The following is a 13,939-nucleotide window of genomic DNA, read 5'->3' on the forward strand; positions in this document are numbered from 1 at the left end:
CTCTCTCAGTTATAATTAACGTGAGATGAGCGCTAAGCGGGTGGGGGAATAGATCTCTCCATAAATGCGTGTGTGAAACCCGAATGCTCCCGTTCCGGTCTGCCCCACACCTTCCCGAAACAGAAAAGCGAATGCACACAGATTAAAATTAAAATTAAACTGAGCGCCTGAGCATCTCCTCCCTAGTATGTGTGCGAGGTCTTCGACTTTGAAACAAACAGCATGAAAACAACGTCACTTCTGCAAACCAGATCTGCCCGTAAGTTTATTATTATTATTTTTTATAGAAAAATGCTTAGGACTCTCATAGTGGTAGATTTCAAAGTCAATAAATAATAATAATTTAAACAAAAAAAAAATCCCCCCTTTCCCCTTCGACAGAAGAAAAAAAAATATACACCGAGGACTAACAACGAACATTGTGGGAGGTGGCGGGGGGAATGGAAAGAAAAGAAGGAAGGAAAGAGAAAGAAAGAAAGAAAGAAAGAAAGAAAGAAAGAAAGAAAGACGACTTGTGTCCCGTTTTTCGGAGACCAGAAAACTGGAGATGAAGGGAATGACCTACATTTCATTAGAACAGACACGAGAGACAGACAAGAAAGAGGACATAGATTCCTCCCCGCCCCTCTTCCTGGTACAAACAGATTCTTCTCATATTTTTTTCCTGATTGTCCAACTAAGCCGAGGGTTTTTTCCGGCGCTGCTGGCAGGCTGTTGTCCGGCTGCTCTCGGGCCGATCCGTGGCTGCCGCGTCAGCTGTCTGCACTGGGAACCAGCCCCGCGTCGCATCTGTGCCTGCCTCGCCCGGCAGCTCAGCAGCGGCTGCGCCCAGGAGGACTTTCCCAAAGACTGTCCGCGCGTGGCGTGTCCTTTTTTCCTTTATTTTTAAAATTTTTTGGCTGGCGCCTCTTCCCACGTTGCCTTTTCTCAAGCTCCTTGGGTCGTGCGTGCGCGCGCTTTCCCCAAACTAAGCACAGTGTTCGAGCGCGTGTTTGTGTGGGGTGTTTAGTAATTTTTTTTCTTTTTCTTTTAAGTATTCTGGTTGGTGCCGACGGGGAGATCGGCTTGTTGGTTCAACTTTTTCTTTCTTTCTTATTATTATTTAAAAAATAAAAAAAAATAACAAAACCAAAAACGAACGAAATACCAAACCCGAAAGAAAAACCCCTCCAAAAAACCCCCAATCACATCAGCTGAGGCTGCTGCATAGTTTCCTGGTGGGCCGAAGGGTACCAAGACGTGTAGCTGGGGATGTAAGTGGCCGGGGTCCCAGTGGAGGTCTTACCCGACGTCGAGGTGGTGTTCCAAACTGGGGGCACTGGGGGGGAACTGGCAGACAGGGACCTGCCGTTGGCCAGTGCGCTGCTTTCCAAAGCGGCCCCTCCTTGCTTCATCAGTTTCTTGAATTTGGAGCGCTTGTTTTGGAACCAGATCTTGACCTGTCCCCAAAGGGGTGGGGAGAGAGAGAAAAACGAAAGTTGAAGGCGCCAGCAGAGAAGACAAGCTAGACAGAATCCGGGAGGCACCAGGAAAAAGGGCACCCAGTGGCCAAGAGGGTCTCTGTCCGGAGAAATACGGTACCAGGCCCAAGGCCCAAGGCAACGCTTGGCTGTGATTCCCCCACCCCTAGGGAGGGACGCTTGATTGATACCAACGCGCGTCTTTCGCTCGGGGGACCAAATTTCCGGAAATGGAGGCGCACTACTAACTTCTCCCCTTTCTTTAGCGGAGCTAAAAACCACACTCCCCGCACTAGGTCATCTGTAAACAAAACAAAACAAAAATAGCTCCCCCAAAACAAATGCGTAAATGTACCACCAGCGAAGTGTGTGGGTCATTCGAGGAGCCACAAGGACAGTTTTTAAAAAATTAAAAAATATATACATGGGTTGAGAGCAGGAAGGCCTGTTAGTTTCCATCTGAGGCAACATCCGAGTTTTTGGGGGGTTTTTAAGGCCTAGGAATCCTAAAGACAATCCTAACTACAGTTACTGAAATCACGCCGCCATCCTTAATTAAAGTTCCTGCGCCACAAGGAAGGTGGGACGGCCTTGCTCCAAGAGAAGCAAGTTTCAGGAGGGTGATACATCACAGAGGCAAAAGGCCTCGGATCTCCCAGGTTCCAAAGCCCACGAGGGACCCAAGTCTAGACAAATGAAATATTTTATTTGGAGCAACTTAAACAAAAAGAATAAGAAAAATCGCATTTTGCAACGGGGATCAGTCTATTTGGGTGACAAGTACACACACACACTGTACATCTTTCTCAGATAGACAAAGGTGAAGATTTGATGGTGGTTGAGAAGATAAGGGCGCGCGCCTTTGTATGTGATTCGAGGGAGAGAGGAGCCTTCTATTAACCCAAACCAAATAGGATCCTCCAAGACTTGAAAGATGGACAATTAAACCGCTGGAGGAGATGGTGAGATCCTTCAGAAATGGAGATCTAAACACCTACATCTTCAAGACATCACCTGGGCACCTTTGTTTGCTTGTTTGTTTGTTTGTTTGTTTGTTGGAGGGAGGGAGGGGAATTAGTTCCACTGGGTTCAGGAAGACCGAGTAAGCCAGGCATAGGATAAGGGCAGCTATTATTACTGGGGACACCATTCTCCCCAGAATTGCCCTTAAAAATGGGCATGCCACTCTCCAGTGCCCCTCCTTGGAATTTTAACGCGGGGGTTGGAAAGATAGCTAGATAAAGAAAGAGAGAGAGATCGACCGACTTTTTTATGGCAAGCTCTTGAGGAAACATCAATGAGATCAGGGGTTTCCTAAATCTTAAGCGCGCTTGGGAAGGTAGGGGAGCGAACATGGTCTGGTGGTGGGGCAGCAGTGGAGCAGAAGAAGGTCTTTTTCGACTGATGCTTCGGAGGGCCCTCTGCCCCACCGCCAGGCAGCAGCAGTCCCACCACCTACCCCGCCCAGCTTCCCCCGGGATCTTGCCTCTTGGGCCTCGGGAGGGATGGCGAGCCGAGAGGGCCGCGGGCAGGCGAGGCCGCCAGGAAGTTGCTCGGGGCTCAGGGATGGGGCTGAGCGGGCGAAGGATGCTCTGGGGATGCAGGTGCTGCTGGCGCTGCCTACCTGGGTCTGGGTGAGCCCCAAGGAGGCGGCCAGCTCGGCTCTCTCGGGCAAAGCCAGGTACTGAGTCTGCTGGAACCGCCGGTTCAAAGCCTGCAGCTGCAAACTGGAGTAAATAGTCCGGGGCTTTCGGATTTTCTTCCCTTTGCCGTTGAAGCGCACTTCTCCGCCTTCCACCACGGTGCTTTTCTCCGTCTCGGCCCCTGCAAGAAGCAAGAAAGGGGGCCAGTGAGGGACTGGATGACTGGATGGATGGAGGGATGGATGGAGGGATGAGCAATGAATGACCAGCGATGCTGATGGTGCTGATGAGAAGGCAATCCTGGGCCCCAAATTTTCCTCCCAACAAATCCGTTGGCCTTGGAGGTGCCCCGGGAGCAGCCGTGTCAAGCAACCCTCCTTCACCTCCTCCTCCTTTTCCTCGCCACTCTCAAGGAGCCCCGGAGCCCGGTGGCTGCCTCTTCCTCTTCCTCCTCCTCCTCCTCCTCCTCCTCTCCTTCTTCTGCTGCTGCTCGGCAACTCCAGAGAGGCTGCTGAGTCCCGGAGGCTCGGTCGCCGGAGAAGAAAGAAAGTTTGCTATTTTTACAGGCGGCGGCACTTTAGGTTTAATTACCCTTAATTGCATACATTGTTTATAGCGCTACGCAATAAATAATTGCCGAGCCTAATAGGCGCACATCTGGGGGGGGGGGTGGAGAGAGGGAGAGAGAGATTGAGGAGAGGAGAGAAGGAATTTCTTTCTGGGTTTTGCCAGCCGGGCACGGGGTGCCTTTGTGTGCAAACTCCAGAGATCTTGGAGGTTTGGCTGGAGGAATTTGCTTGCTCTCTTGAGGACTGGGAAGGAGGAGGGGGGGTGTAGCTTGATAGCATTATTATTATTATTATTATTATTATTATTATGATGATGATGATGTTTTGCTTCCGTCGAGATTCCTTCCCCCCTTTCAGATCTTGTTCTTTTCTGGGGAGGGGTGTCGTTTGGTGCTTCCCAGAGCCCCCCCTCCCCTCCCCCTCCCCCCGTTTCCTCCCCCTTTCTCCCCACAGAACCCAGCCAGCTCCCCTCCCCTCTGCAGGCACGTACCTGTCTCCTCTAACCGGGTCTGAGCCAAGCTGGTGCTGTTGGGGTAGGACTGCACTGAGCTCATGTAAGGATTGGCCGCGTGGCTGCTGACCGAGTTGACATAGGGGTAGCCCAGCGGTCTGGAGAAGGACGAAGCTGCGCTGTAGGAGCTGTCCGGCTGCGAGTGGCCGGCCGAGTGTAAACAGTGCATGGAATAGTGTCCGTGAGACATGGGCGACGGCGGCATTTGCTGCCCGGGCGGCCCAAACTCCATAAAGACCGCCTTGCCGGAGACAGGGCTATTGAGGCTCTCTGGCATGGTAGTCATGGTCATTGCGCGCCGCTGCCTTGGGTGCCTCTCTCTCTCTCTCTCCCTGGCGATCTCTCTCTGTCTCTCTCTCTCTCTCTCTCTCTTCCTCCAGCCTGCCTTTTTGGGGGGTCTCTCTCTCTCCCTTTCTCCCTCTCTCTTTCCTCTTTCTCTTTCTCTCTCTCTCTCTCTCAGGACCCAATTTAAGAGGCCCGGGGCTTTTCACTTTCCATTCATAAGAAAATGGAGTTTGTCTCTTTGAAAAAGTCTAAGGCATGATGCTTGGAGATCTACACAAACTCGCCTAAAAGCTTTGACTCAGCCAAAAGCGATGAATATGCATGAGCCCGCCGAGCTGATTGGCCCGCCGCCTGGCAGGATCGCGCGCGATTGGCCGGAGACGCTTTTCGGGGGCTCGCCTGCTGGACCCGAGCGAGCGAGAGAGAGAGAGAGAGAGAGACGCGAAGGAAGGAGAGAAGCAGCAGAAGGAAGGAAGGAAGGAAGGAGAGAAGGCAGAGACGACGGCGCCGAGCTGGACGGGGCCAGCGCGAGGGGGGCCGCCCAGAGACCCCTCCCTGGCCCCCAGGGGAGGAAGGAGGGGCGCAAAAACCCCTCCTATGGAGAGGGAAAGATCCCAGGCTCCAGGACCCCTCTGACGTCTCCAAACGATTTTGCTATCTACTACCTCTAGCAGCGCCACCAACCTGATGTCAGAACATCAGATGGATTGAGAGAGAGGAAGGGCTCTCTCTCTCTCTCTCTCTCTCTCTCTCTCTCTCTCTCTCTCTCTCTCCAGACCCCCTCCCACCCGTGCAGATCTCCCTCTCTGAGGGGGTCTCTCACAGAGAGATGGGAACAGATCGTCCAGCTTCTTCAGATATTATACAATGGTACCTCGGGTTACAGGCGCTCCAGGTTACAGACGCTTCAGTTTACAGACTCTACCAACCCAGAAATAGTGCCTCGGGTTAAGAACTTTGCTTCAGGATGAGAATAGAAATCGCGCGGCGGCAGCAGGAGACCCCATTAGCTAAAGTGGTGCTTCAGGTTAAGAACAGTTTCAGGTTAAGAACGGTCCTCCGGAACGAATTAAGTTCTTAACCCGAGGTACCACTGTATTAGGACCAGTAACTGGGACACAGGTGCGTGCGTGCGTGTCCAGAAATGGTTAGCACCGCTTGAAGCTCACCATGTCTCGCTGCTTATAAAGAAAACAGCAACTGCCACCAGCCTGCTTTTGCAAAGTTGTTGTGGTATATAGTCAGGTGTGTGCGTGCATTTGGGGCTGGGATGTTCCACGGAGGGTGCATCTGATCAATTTCGCACGTGTTAGGGGATCCATTATGTAGCAGCTCTCCCTCGTCCCCCCAAAAGGGGCAGCTGATGTAGTTGCCCTACCCAATACAAAGGCTTTGTGGCTTATCTTAAGGAAAGGGGGGAGGAGAGATCTTCACGGTCCCCTTCTCTGGCAAAGAAGGTACCCCACCGCCCCCTTTTTTTCCGCAGGATGGGGATGCAGGAGACCTCAGAAGAAGCTGCTTTTCACAGGTTTACCTGGGAACCTTCGGGGATGGGGCTGTCATTCATGTTTTTGGTTTGGTCAGCTGAAAAACTGTGCCGACTTTAGCGCGAGCACAGAACTCTTCGTCAGACAGTATGGAAAGCAAACGCAGTGTTGGCTGCTGAGCCAAAACGGGTGAGAAAATGCCTTTTGCTGTCTTGAGACCCCTGTTAAAAACAAACAAAGAATAATAACCTAACGGGAATCCCTTACCCCTCAGTTCCCTTCTACCACCTTTTGGTAATCACAATCAGGATTTCAGTGTTTGGGGTGAAGGAAGGGTTCTCAGTTTTTCATCCTTAGCGAGCAGGAGGTCCACCATGAGAAGTACTTTTCGGGTTACATTTCCCAAGTCAAACTTTGACGAAGAGTTCTGTGTCACTGGGAAGCTGGCTCTTCCTCTAACAACAGGCCTGCTCAGCTTGGAATGGGGAAATAAATCAGCAGCTTCCTTTCCAGGGCAGATAGCCAAAGGCCAGCTGTTTTGTGCTTCCGGGGGCGCGGGGGGGGAGCTCAACCAGAGTAATACTCCTCCCCGATCTACACACCAATCCACCCCGAGACGGAAGCGACCTGCGTGTTGGCCTGATCCCGTTCCCTTAAAAAGTCGAAGCCCGATCCCCGCCTCTTCCCACTTTGCCAAATTCTCTCTGACCAACCAGAACCAAAGTGTTGGCTGTCGGGGGTGCGGGGGGGTGGCGATAGTGTGGGGGGCGCTTCAGGGCCGCTGCCAGGCAAAGGCCTTCTGGGCTGAATCCCAACTGACTTTTCGTCGTCTAAATAATTAGAAAGCGCCTGCTAATTATTTCTCTCCCCCCCGCCCCGCATCCATCATTTCGCTTGGGCGCGCGGGACCCAGGAGCCGCTCGGCGGCGGGGATGGAGAGATGATGATCTTGAGGAAAGTTCACACGTGCAGCAGTATTGGTTACTGATTCCTTTGATTAAATGCTAGTCTCAAGTGCTCTGATCCACAGCTGAAGGCGGCCCTATTAGCATAACACTGATGTTTAATTTTCATACGCGTAATTAGCCATCTATTTAACACTCATCGCGGCGCGCGGCGCCTTTGCAGTCTAAAACAGCCTGGGGGGTGAGGAAGAGATCGAGAGCTATATATCTCTCTATCCATATATCCATCTATATATAAAAACCCCACCCCCACGCTTTGGCCTGAGCTGAACTTCTCCTTCTCCCTCACCCTCCTCCGCCCCTCGACAGCGGTCACACCTTGCTCCGTCAACGAGCCCACTCTATGCAATCAAGCGCACATTTTTGGCACAGGGAGAACACCAATACAAAATGAACATTCCGCACAAATTACATTGCTGATGGCGTTACAGATATTAGTGGGGAGGCCTCCCCTCCCCACGGGCGCGCTCGCTCGCTCGCTCTGTGGCTCACGCCTTTCCCAGAGCCTGAGAGCAGCTTGCTCGCTGGCTGGCTGGAGAAAGAGTGAGATGGTTAGAAGGAAGCAGAACAACTGAGACCTAAGTGAACGCCGTGCTCCAAATCCAAATAACACTGAGGCTGAAATCCCTTGGGGGAGTGTCTGAGCCAAACTGGAAGGGATCCACCCAGCCTGCCTCCGTTCAGCAGATCACCTTCTTCGGCGGGTCAGGGAATTGAGAGACTTCTCTGTCCACAAAACTCCCACCCCACCCCGGCGGGGAAAAGCCCGTCTAAGCTGCCGAAAGAAGTAGAGTTGCGCCTTCTCCAGCATCCACGGTTCCACCCAGAAGCAGGAGAAGAAGCCCCGAAGCAGCTGCGCACCTGAGGAAGACCCAGCCGCCGCCTTCTCCCCGAGGAGCCCCGAGCTGTAAGTGGACCGGCCGGGGAGGCTGGAGGTGGAGATGGAGGAGGAGGAGGAGGAGGAAGAAGAGGAGGGTAGGGAGACTTTGGTCGGATTCCTCGCCCTAGACAACAACCGCGCGCGCTCAAGTTAGCTGAAGTTTCCCCAAACTGCCCAGAACTGGGGAAGAGAAAGTTGGGAGGCTAAGCTGTACACATCTTGTGTGGGTGGGGTGGACATCTGGGAAGGTGGACATCTGGGAAAAGGAGGAGGAGCAGCAGCAGCCTGGAGTCCAGACACTTCTTTACGGGGGGGGCGAGGGGAGACGGGTGGCAGAAATCTGCAATCAGCTGCGGACTGTCCCCATCTCCGCAGCACCTCGCGAATAATCCGGATTGATTTTCTAGCCATTGGGCGAAGGATCCCAGCAGGACCTAACGCTCAAGTGTCCTCTTAGCTGTACCAAGTGGGGATGTTTACATTGGGTGTGTGTGTTTGTTATCCCCCTTCCCCCAAGAAACACTCTCTCTCCCTCCCCCTCCCCCCCATGTCCCCTTAATGGAAGATTTCTGGGTTAAACCTCAAGCGCCTTAGTTTAGCCATCCTTCTGACCAAAGGCGACACACTAATAAACATACACACACAAGAGAAGGGGAATAGTGACCCCCCCGTGCGCGCGCTCGTGACTTGAATCGAGCTTTCTGCTACTTGAGAAATTGCATACAGAGAAACCCTAGTCCTTATCCTAACCAAACTTTCCTTTGAAGTACAGGTGAAACTTGAAAAATTAGAATATTGTGGAAAAGTTCATTTATTTCAGTAATTCAACTTAAAAGGTGAAACTAATATAGGAGATAGACTCGTGACATGCAAAGCGAGATATGTCAAGCCTTTATTTGTTATAATTGTGATGATTATGGCATACAGCTGATGAAAACCCCAAATTAACAATCTCAGAAAATTTGAATATTGTGAAAAGGTGCAGTAGCTATTCAATCCATAACACCTGCAATGGTTTCCTGAGCCTTTAAATGGTCTCTCAGTCTGGTTCAGTAGGAACCACAATCATGGGGAAGGCTGCTGACCTGACAGTTGTGCAGAAAGCCATCATTGAGACCCTCCATAAGGAGGGAAAGCCTCAAAAGGTAATTGCAGAAGAAGTTGGATGTTCCCAAAGTGCTGTATCGAAGCACATTAATGGAAAGTTAAGCAGAAGGGGAAAGTGTGGAAGAAAAAGATGCACAAGCAGCAGGGATGACCGCAGCCTGGAGAGGATTGTCAGGAAAAGACCATTCAAACGTGTTGGGGACTTTCACAAGGAGTGGACTGAGGCTGGAGTTCGTGCATCAAGAGCCACCACACACAGACGGATCCTGGAGATGGGCTTCAAATGTCGTATTCCTCTTGTCAAGCCGCTCCTGAACAAGAAACAACGTCAGAAGCATCTTACCTGGGCTAAAGAAAAAAAGAACTGGTCTGTTGCTCAGTGGTCCCAAGTCCTCTTTTCTGATGAGAGCAACTTTGCATCTCATTTGGAAACCAAGGACCCAGAGTCTGGAGAAAGAATGGGGAGGCACACAATGGCAGATGCTTGAAGTCCAGTGTGAAGTTTCCACAGTCTGTGTTGGTTTGGGGAGCCATGTCATCAGCTGGTGTTGGTCCACTGTGCTTCATTAAGTCCAGGGTCAATGCAGCAGTCTACCAGGAGATTTTGGAGCACTTCATGCTTCCTTCCACAGACGAGCTTTATGGGGATGCTGACTTCATTTTCCAGCAGGACTTGGCACCTGCACACACTGCCAAAAGTACCAAAACCTGGTTCAGTGCCCATGGGATTACTGTGCTTGATTGGCCAGCAAACATGCCTGACCTGAACCTATGGGGCATTGCCAAGAGAAAGATGAGAGGCATGAGACCGAGCAATGCAGAAGAGCTGAAGGCTGCTATTGAAGCTTCCTGGTCTTCCATAACACGTCAGCAGTGCCACAGGCTGATAGCATCCATGCCACACCGCATTGAGGCAGTAATTGATGCAAAAGGGGCCCAAACCAAGTACTGAGTACATATGCATGCTGCTTCTTCTCAGAGGTCCAATATTGCTCTATTTGCAATCCTTGTTTTGCTGATTTCATTTAATATTCTAATTTTCTGAGATTGTTAATTTGTGGTTTTCATCAGCTGTACGCCATAATCATCACATTTATAACAAATAAAGGTTTGACATATCTCGCTTTGCATGTCACGAGTCTCATATATTAGTTTCATCTTTTAAGTTGAATGACTGAAATAAACGAACTTTTCCACGATATTCTAATTTTTCGAGTTTCATCTGTAAGTCAGATTGACCTCACTGAGGCTAACTTTTAAACCAGCACTTTTAGAACTGTAGTTTTAATGCAAAGTTTACCGGTCAGTTGCAACTAGCTTGTGAGAAGTGTCTTTCCTGAAAGTAACCACAAAAAAGCAGGAGTTTTATTTTTAATTTTTATTTGGGGGGGGGGAGGCAAGATCGCCCTGATGGACCCGCTCCCCCTCCTGCCCGATCAACTCCTGGTTAGTTAAGTTATAGGGTTCTGGGCTCGAATTGCTTCCGTCCTCTTGAAGTGTAACTGCGATCCTAAAGTATTAGGAAGCGTATCCCGTGCGATCCAGTGGGACTTCTGCGTTGGCGCGTTAAGGGACTGCGTTTTTAAGCTGCCCCTTTGGAAGGAGGGGCTAAGGTGCGGAATATGTCCCACTGAACATAGCCAGACTCTTTCATGGCTAGTAGAGCTACTTAGGATCGGGCTAAATGGGCATTGCGAAGAAATGCATTTTGTGCAAATACTCCAACTTCCACGGTGGTCTTGGGAAGCACCTGTGCAGGAAGGAACCTGTCGAAGGCGAAGAGTCTGTCTCATCCAGAAATACATTAAGGTTTGCTTTTCAATCGGGGGTCGTGAAAAGAATTACCAGTTGCGCATTGAAAGGCCCTCCAGGAGACGGGCAAACTTTGGGGGGGGAGGTCTGGCCGAGGGGCAGCCTCTTGCAGTCTCTTGCAGCAAAAACCACAGCAGAGTTTCCCCCCCTCGCTCCCTTTAAACCTTCCTGCAATCACCTTTATAATTAGGATTATAAATGTGTACCATAAATGCCACCACCTCGCTCTAATTGCTACGCAAACAGCTTGTTACCGCAGCAGTTGGTAAAATCCTGCAGTCCTAATAAAATTAACCTGGGTTGGTGCGGAGAGAACCTCGTCGAAAGCATACGCTCTCTAACCCCAGAGGGAGATGCGGGCCCAATCCGACGCATTAGAGCGCAAGCCCCTCGAGGCTTACTCAGAAGTAAAATCCAGTTGAGCTCAATGGCTTTGACTCCCAAGTCAGTAGGTACAGGGTTTAAAAAACTAATAATGTCGCAGTAGCAGACAGAAGCCTCTGATGGAGACGACTGGCTGCTGTCGTTACTGCTTCTGAAAACCCCAAGGGTGTTCTTTGGTGTTCAAGGGATCTCTCTGCAGGATCCTTTCCGGCAGTTTCTAAGGGATCTGATTCTGCCACTAGATGGCTGGGTGAGTTTCTGACTCGTAACCTCTTCACAATGGCAACAGGGCAGATTCCGCCAACCTGTAGCAAGAAACCCTGCTATAGATGCGTATGTGTACACAGCAGCAGCGTTTACACGTCTCAGTGTACACGAAGTCTCCTGGGCTCCAGCAGGTAACTGGATCTCGCGGTCCCTGAGCCCCCATTTGCACTTGGTGGTTCCCCCCGTCGCTCACCCATTTAGCTTCTGTTTGGCGCTTGGATGTGGTTTCTGGACCTCAGGATTCTAGTCAGAAACAGAGTAGAGCCCACCAGGGGATGCGGGATAGCGCGGCCTTCTGGGGTGGCAGGGATAATAAACCACAATTAATATTGTACCGCCTTGGAGAAGACACCGGTTCTTAGCCTCAGTTATAATCTGTGAAATGGGAATATTCTCAGCCTGGCTTCCCAGGGCTGGTGTGAAGAGCCAACAAGAAACAGTAATCATGACGGGTGATTTTAAAGTAGCTTTAAAGTAGAGCATAAGACTCTAGGGTTGTGGGTTCGAGCGCCACCTTGGGCAAAAGATTGCGGCACTGCAAGGGGTTGGACTAGATGACCCTCGGGAGACCCCTTCTACCTCTACAATCCCATGATTCTCGGGCTGAGTTTCCACGAGCGCTGCAGTGGGGCTTCTTTCCCAAGATGCGTGCATAGGATTGTCACTTTTCAGTGCATTGGCCAGGCCTGATCCAGGCCACGTCAGGCTGCCAACTGGAGGTGCGCTCTTGGCTGGGAGCAAATCCTGTTGACCTTAGTGGGGCTTCCTTCTGCCTAGGCACCCGCGTAGGGGAATGGGAGACGTGCTTAACCCTTGGACCAGGATGGGGTGTCAAAGCGCGCAGCTCTGGCTGGCTTCTATCCACCGAAGGCAGAAGCAGAGACTCCGGCCCTCTCTTTAAACTCAGCTATTATTGATTCCAGAGCGTTTGAGTCGGGTTACTTAAAAGAGTTTCCTCTCCTTTCCCCCACCCAATACAGAACTATTAAACAGCAATCCTTATCCTTAAACATCGGTCTTTCATTTTCACTTCATAAACCATGCAATCCTATACGCATTTAGCTGATAATATCCCATTGAGAACTCATGAGGGCTTACTTCTTTTGGGCACAACTAGATTTAGCGAAACTTCCGTCTGTTTAAAGTTGTTTACAGGATCATAGCAGCCCCCAAATCAGACCCATAACTCCCAATTAAGTCGCCTTGGGGCTGATGCCCCCTTTGTGCGCGCTAGGGGGAAATCCTATACCCACTTCCCTGGCAAAGAAGCCCCATTGAACTCCCAGGGGTTTCTATTCGAGTAAGCGTGTTCAGTATAGGATTGCGCTCCGAGGCGCGCAGATGGGACGCAATCCCACCGTAGCCTGGCGGTTACATTTGTTTACTTCTTATTTCATTTCTTACCCCACCTTTCCCCCAGGGAGCTGGAGGTGGCCTACGCGGATCTCCCCCTCCCCCAACTGTAACCTCACAACAACCCCGCGAGGTAGTTTAGGCTGAGAGGCAGTGCCTGAGAGGCGCAAGGCTCACCACGCGTCTGAGTTGGGCAGCGGGAGGCTTGCTCGTCTAGTCTGGCGGCAGCAAATCAACTCGAGTTAATATTTTTACAGCTAGGAAGGTCCCACTTGGCCTTGAAGTTCCGATCTAAGGAGTCGTGAGAAGTGGTGTTTGGTCTGAAAAGACAGTCCTGTATAGGGAAGCCTTTTAATGTTTACTGTTTTATTATGTTTTTATAGATGTTGGAAGCCGCCCAGAGTGGCTGGGGCAACCCAGACAGATTGGCGGGCTACTGTTGTTGTTGGTTTGTTATTTCCTCTTCTTTTTTTGTTTGCAAATGCCTCGCCCAGGTTCCACACCCAATTCTCTCTCTATCTCTCGTCTCTAAGAGTTGCAAGCTGCCCGAAAACCCCAGCCCACTGCAAAAGGAAAAAAATTAAAGCTGTCACTTTGCAAGGACTCAGGCAGCAGCAGCAAACACCCAAACAAAACCACAGCGGAAATGTCCTCGGCCTCCCCGCGGCCACCACACACAGCCGCGCACAGCCGCCTTTGAAAGGGCAGCGGAGCTGTCGCCCGCACCTCTCCGGCAGGCAGCAAAGGCTGCTGTGCGCCCTAGTCTGGCCGGGCAGGGCGCGTGTGTGCATATGTGCCGGGGGAGAGCCCTCTCTTAGAGAGCCCTTTTCATCTCCCGAGGGCTGCCAGCCAGGACAGTCCAGGGGAGCGCTTGATCCTCGAAGCGGGTGTGTGTCAGCCGTCAAAGCACCCTCCTCTCGCTTTTTTTTTTTGGAACCCGATTTGAATCTCAAAACGCTTCCTTTTCTGCATTCAGGCGGCGTGATTAGGAAGCACCTAATTGCAGATCATCAAACCCCTTCCTTCCTCCTTTGGGCTCTCAGCTTGGGGTTTGGGGGCAGCTGGAGATTTGATTCTGAGGCGGGCAGATCAGAGGACAGTCTCTTCCCCCCTCCCCATTCTCCCCTCCCCACCCCTCTCCAGCCAACCTACCCAATACAAATAAACAAATCTCTTCCCAGCATGTGAGGCTGCCCATCTGGGAGCAGAAGGCCGC

General features: G+C 51.2%; 1 protein-coding gene and 1 long non-coding RNA gene across 2 annotated transcripts in view; one reads left to right on the forward strand and one right to left on the reverse strand.

Annotated features, from left to right (window-relative positions):
- Window positions 1-238: 238 nt before the first annotated feature.
- On the reverse strand, window positions 239-5,120 carry DLX1 (distal-less homeobox 1). Its single transcript, XM_053359627.1, has 3 exons — window positions 4,163-5,120; window positions 3,085-3,284; window positions 239-1,439 (listed from the first exon to the last, which is right to left on the reverse strand). The coding sequence occupies exons 1-3, from the start codon at window positions 4,473-4,475 to the stop codon at window positions 1,185-1,187; spliced, it is 768 nt and encodes a 255-aa protein (XP_053215602.1). The 5' UTR covers window positions 4,476-5,120; the 3' UTR covers window positions 239-1,184.
- Window positions 5,121-7,441: 2,321 nt separating this feature from the next.
- Window positions 7,442-13,939, forward strand: part of LOC128398494 (uncharacterized) — a 32,573-nt gene continuing 26,075 nt past the window's right edge. The window contains exon 1 of the long non-coding RNA XR_008327149.1: window positions 7,442-7,827. This is a non-coding gene — a long non-coding RNA (uncharacterized LOC128398494). The remainder of the gene's footprint in view (window positions 7,828-13,939) is intronic.

This window comes from Podarcis raffonei, chromosome 1, assembly GCF_027172205.1.
Source record: "Podarcis raffonei isolate rPodRaf1 chromosome 1, rPodRaf1.pri, whole genome shotgun sequence".
Classification (NCBI taxonomy): Eukaryota; Metazoa; Chordata; class Lepidosauria; order Squamata; family Lacertidae; genus Podarcis; species Podarcis raffonei.

Excerpts from the sequence above, each read along its gene's own strand:
- DLX1 (XM_053359627.1), bottom strand. The coding sequence starts at position 4,475 with ATGACCATGACTACCATGCCAGAGAGCCTCAATAGCCCTGTCTCCGGC. Across the intron at positions 3,285-4,162 it reads GACCCGGTTAGAGGAGACAG|GGGCCGAGACGGAGAAAAGC; the intron begins GTACGTGCCTGC and ends TGCTTCTTGCAG. Across the intron at positions 1,440-3,084 it reads TGGGGCTCACCCAGACCCAG|GTCAAGATCTGGTTCCAAAA; the intron begins GTAGGCAGCGCC and ends CTTTGGGGACAG.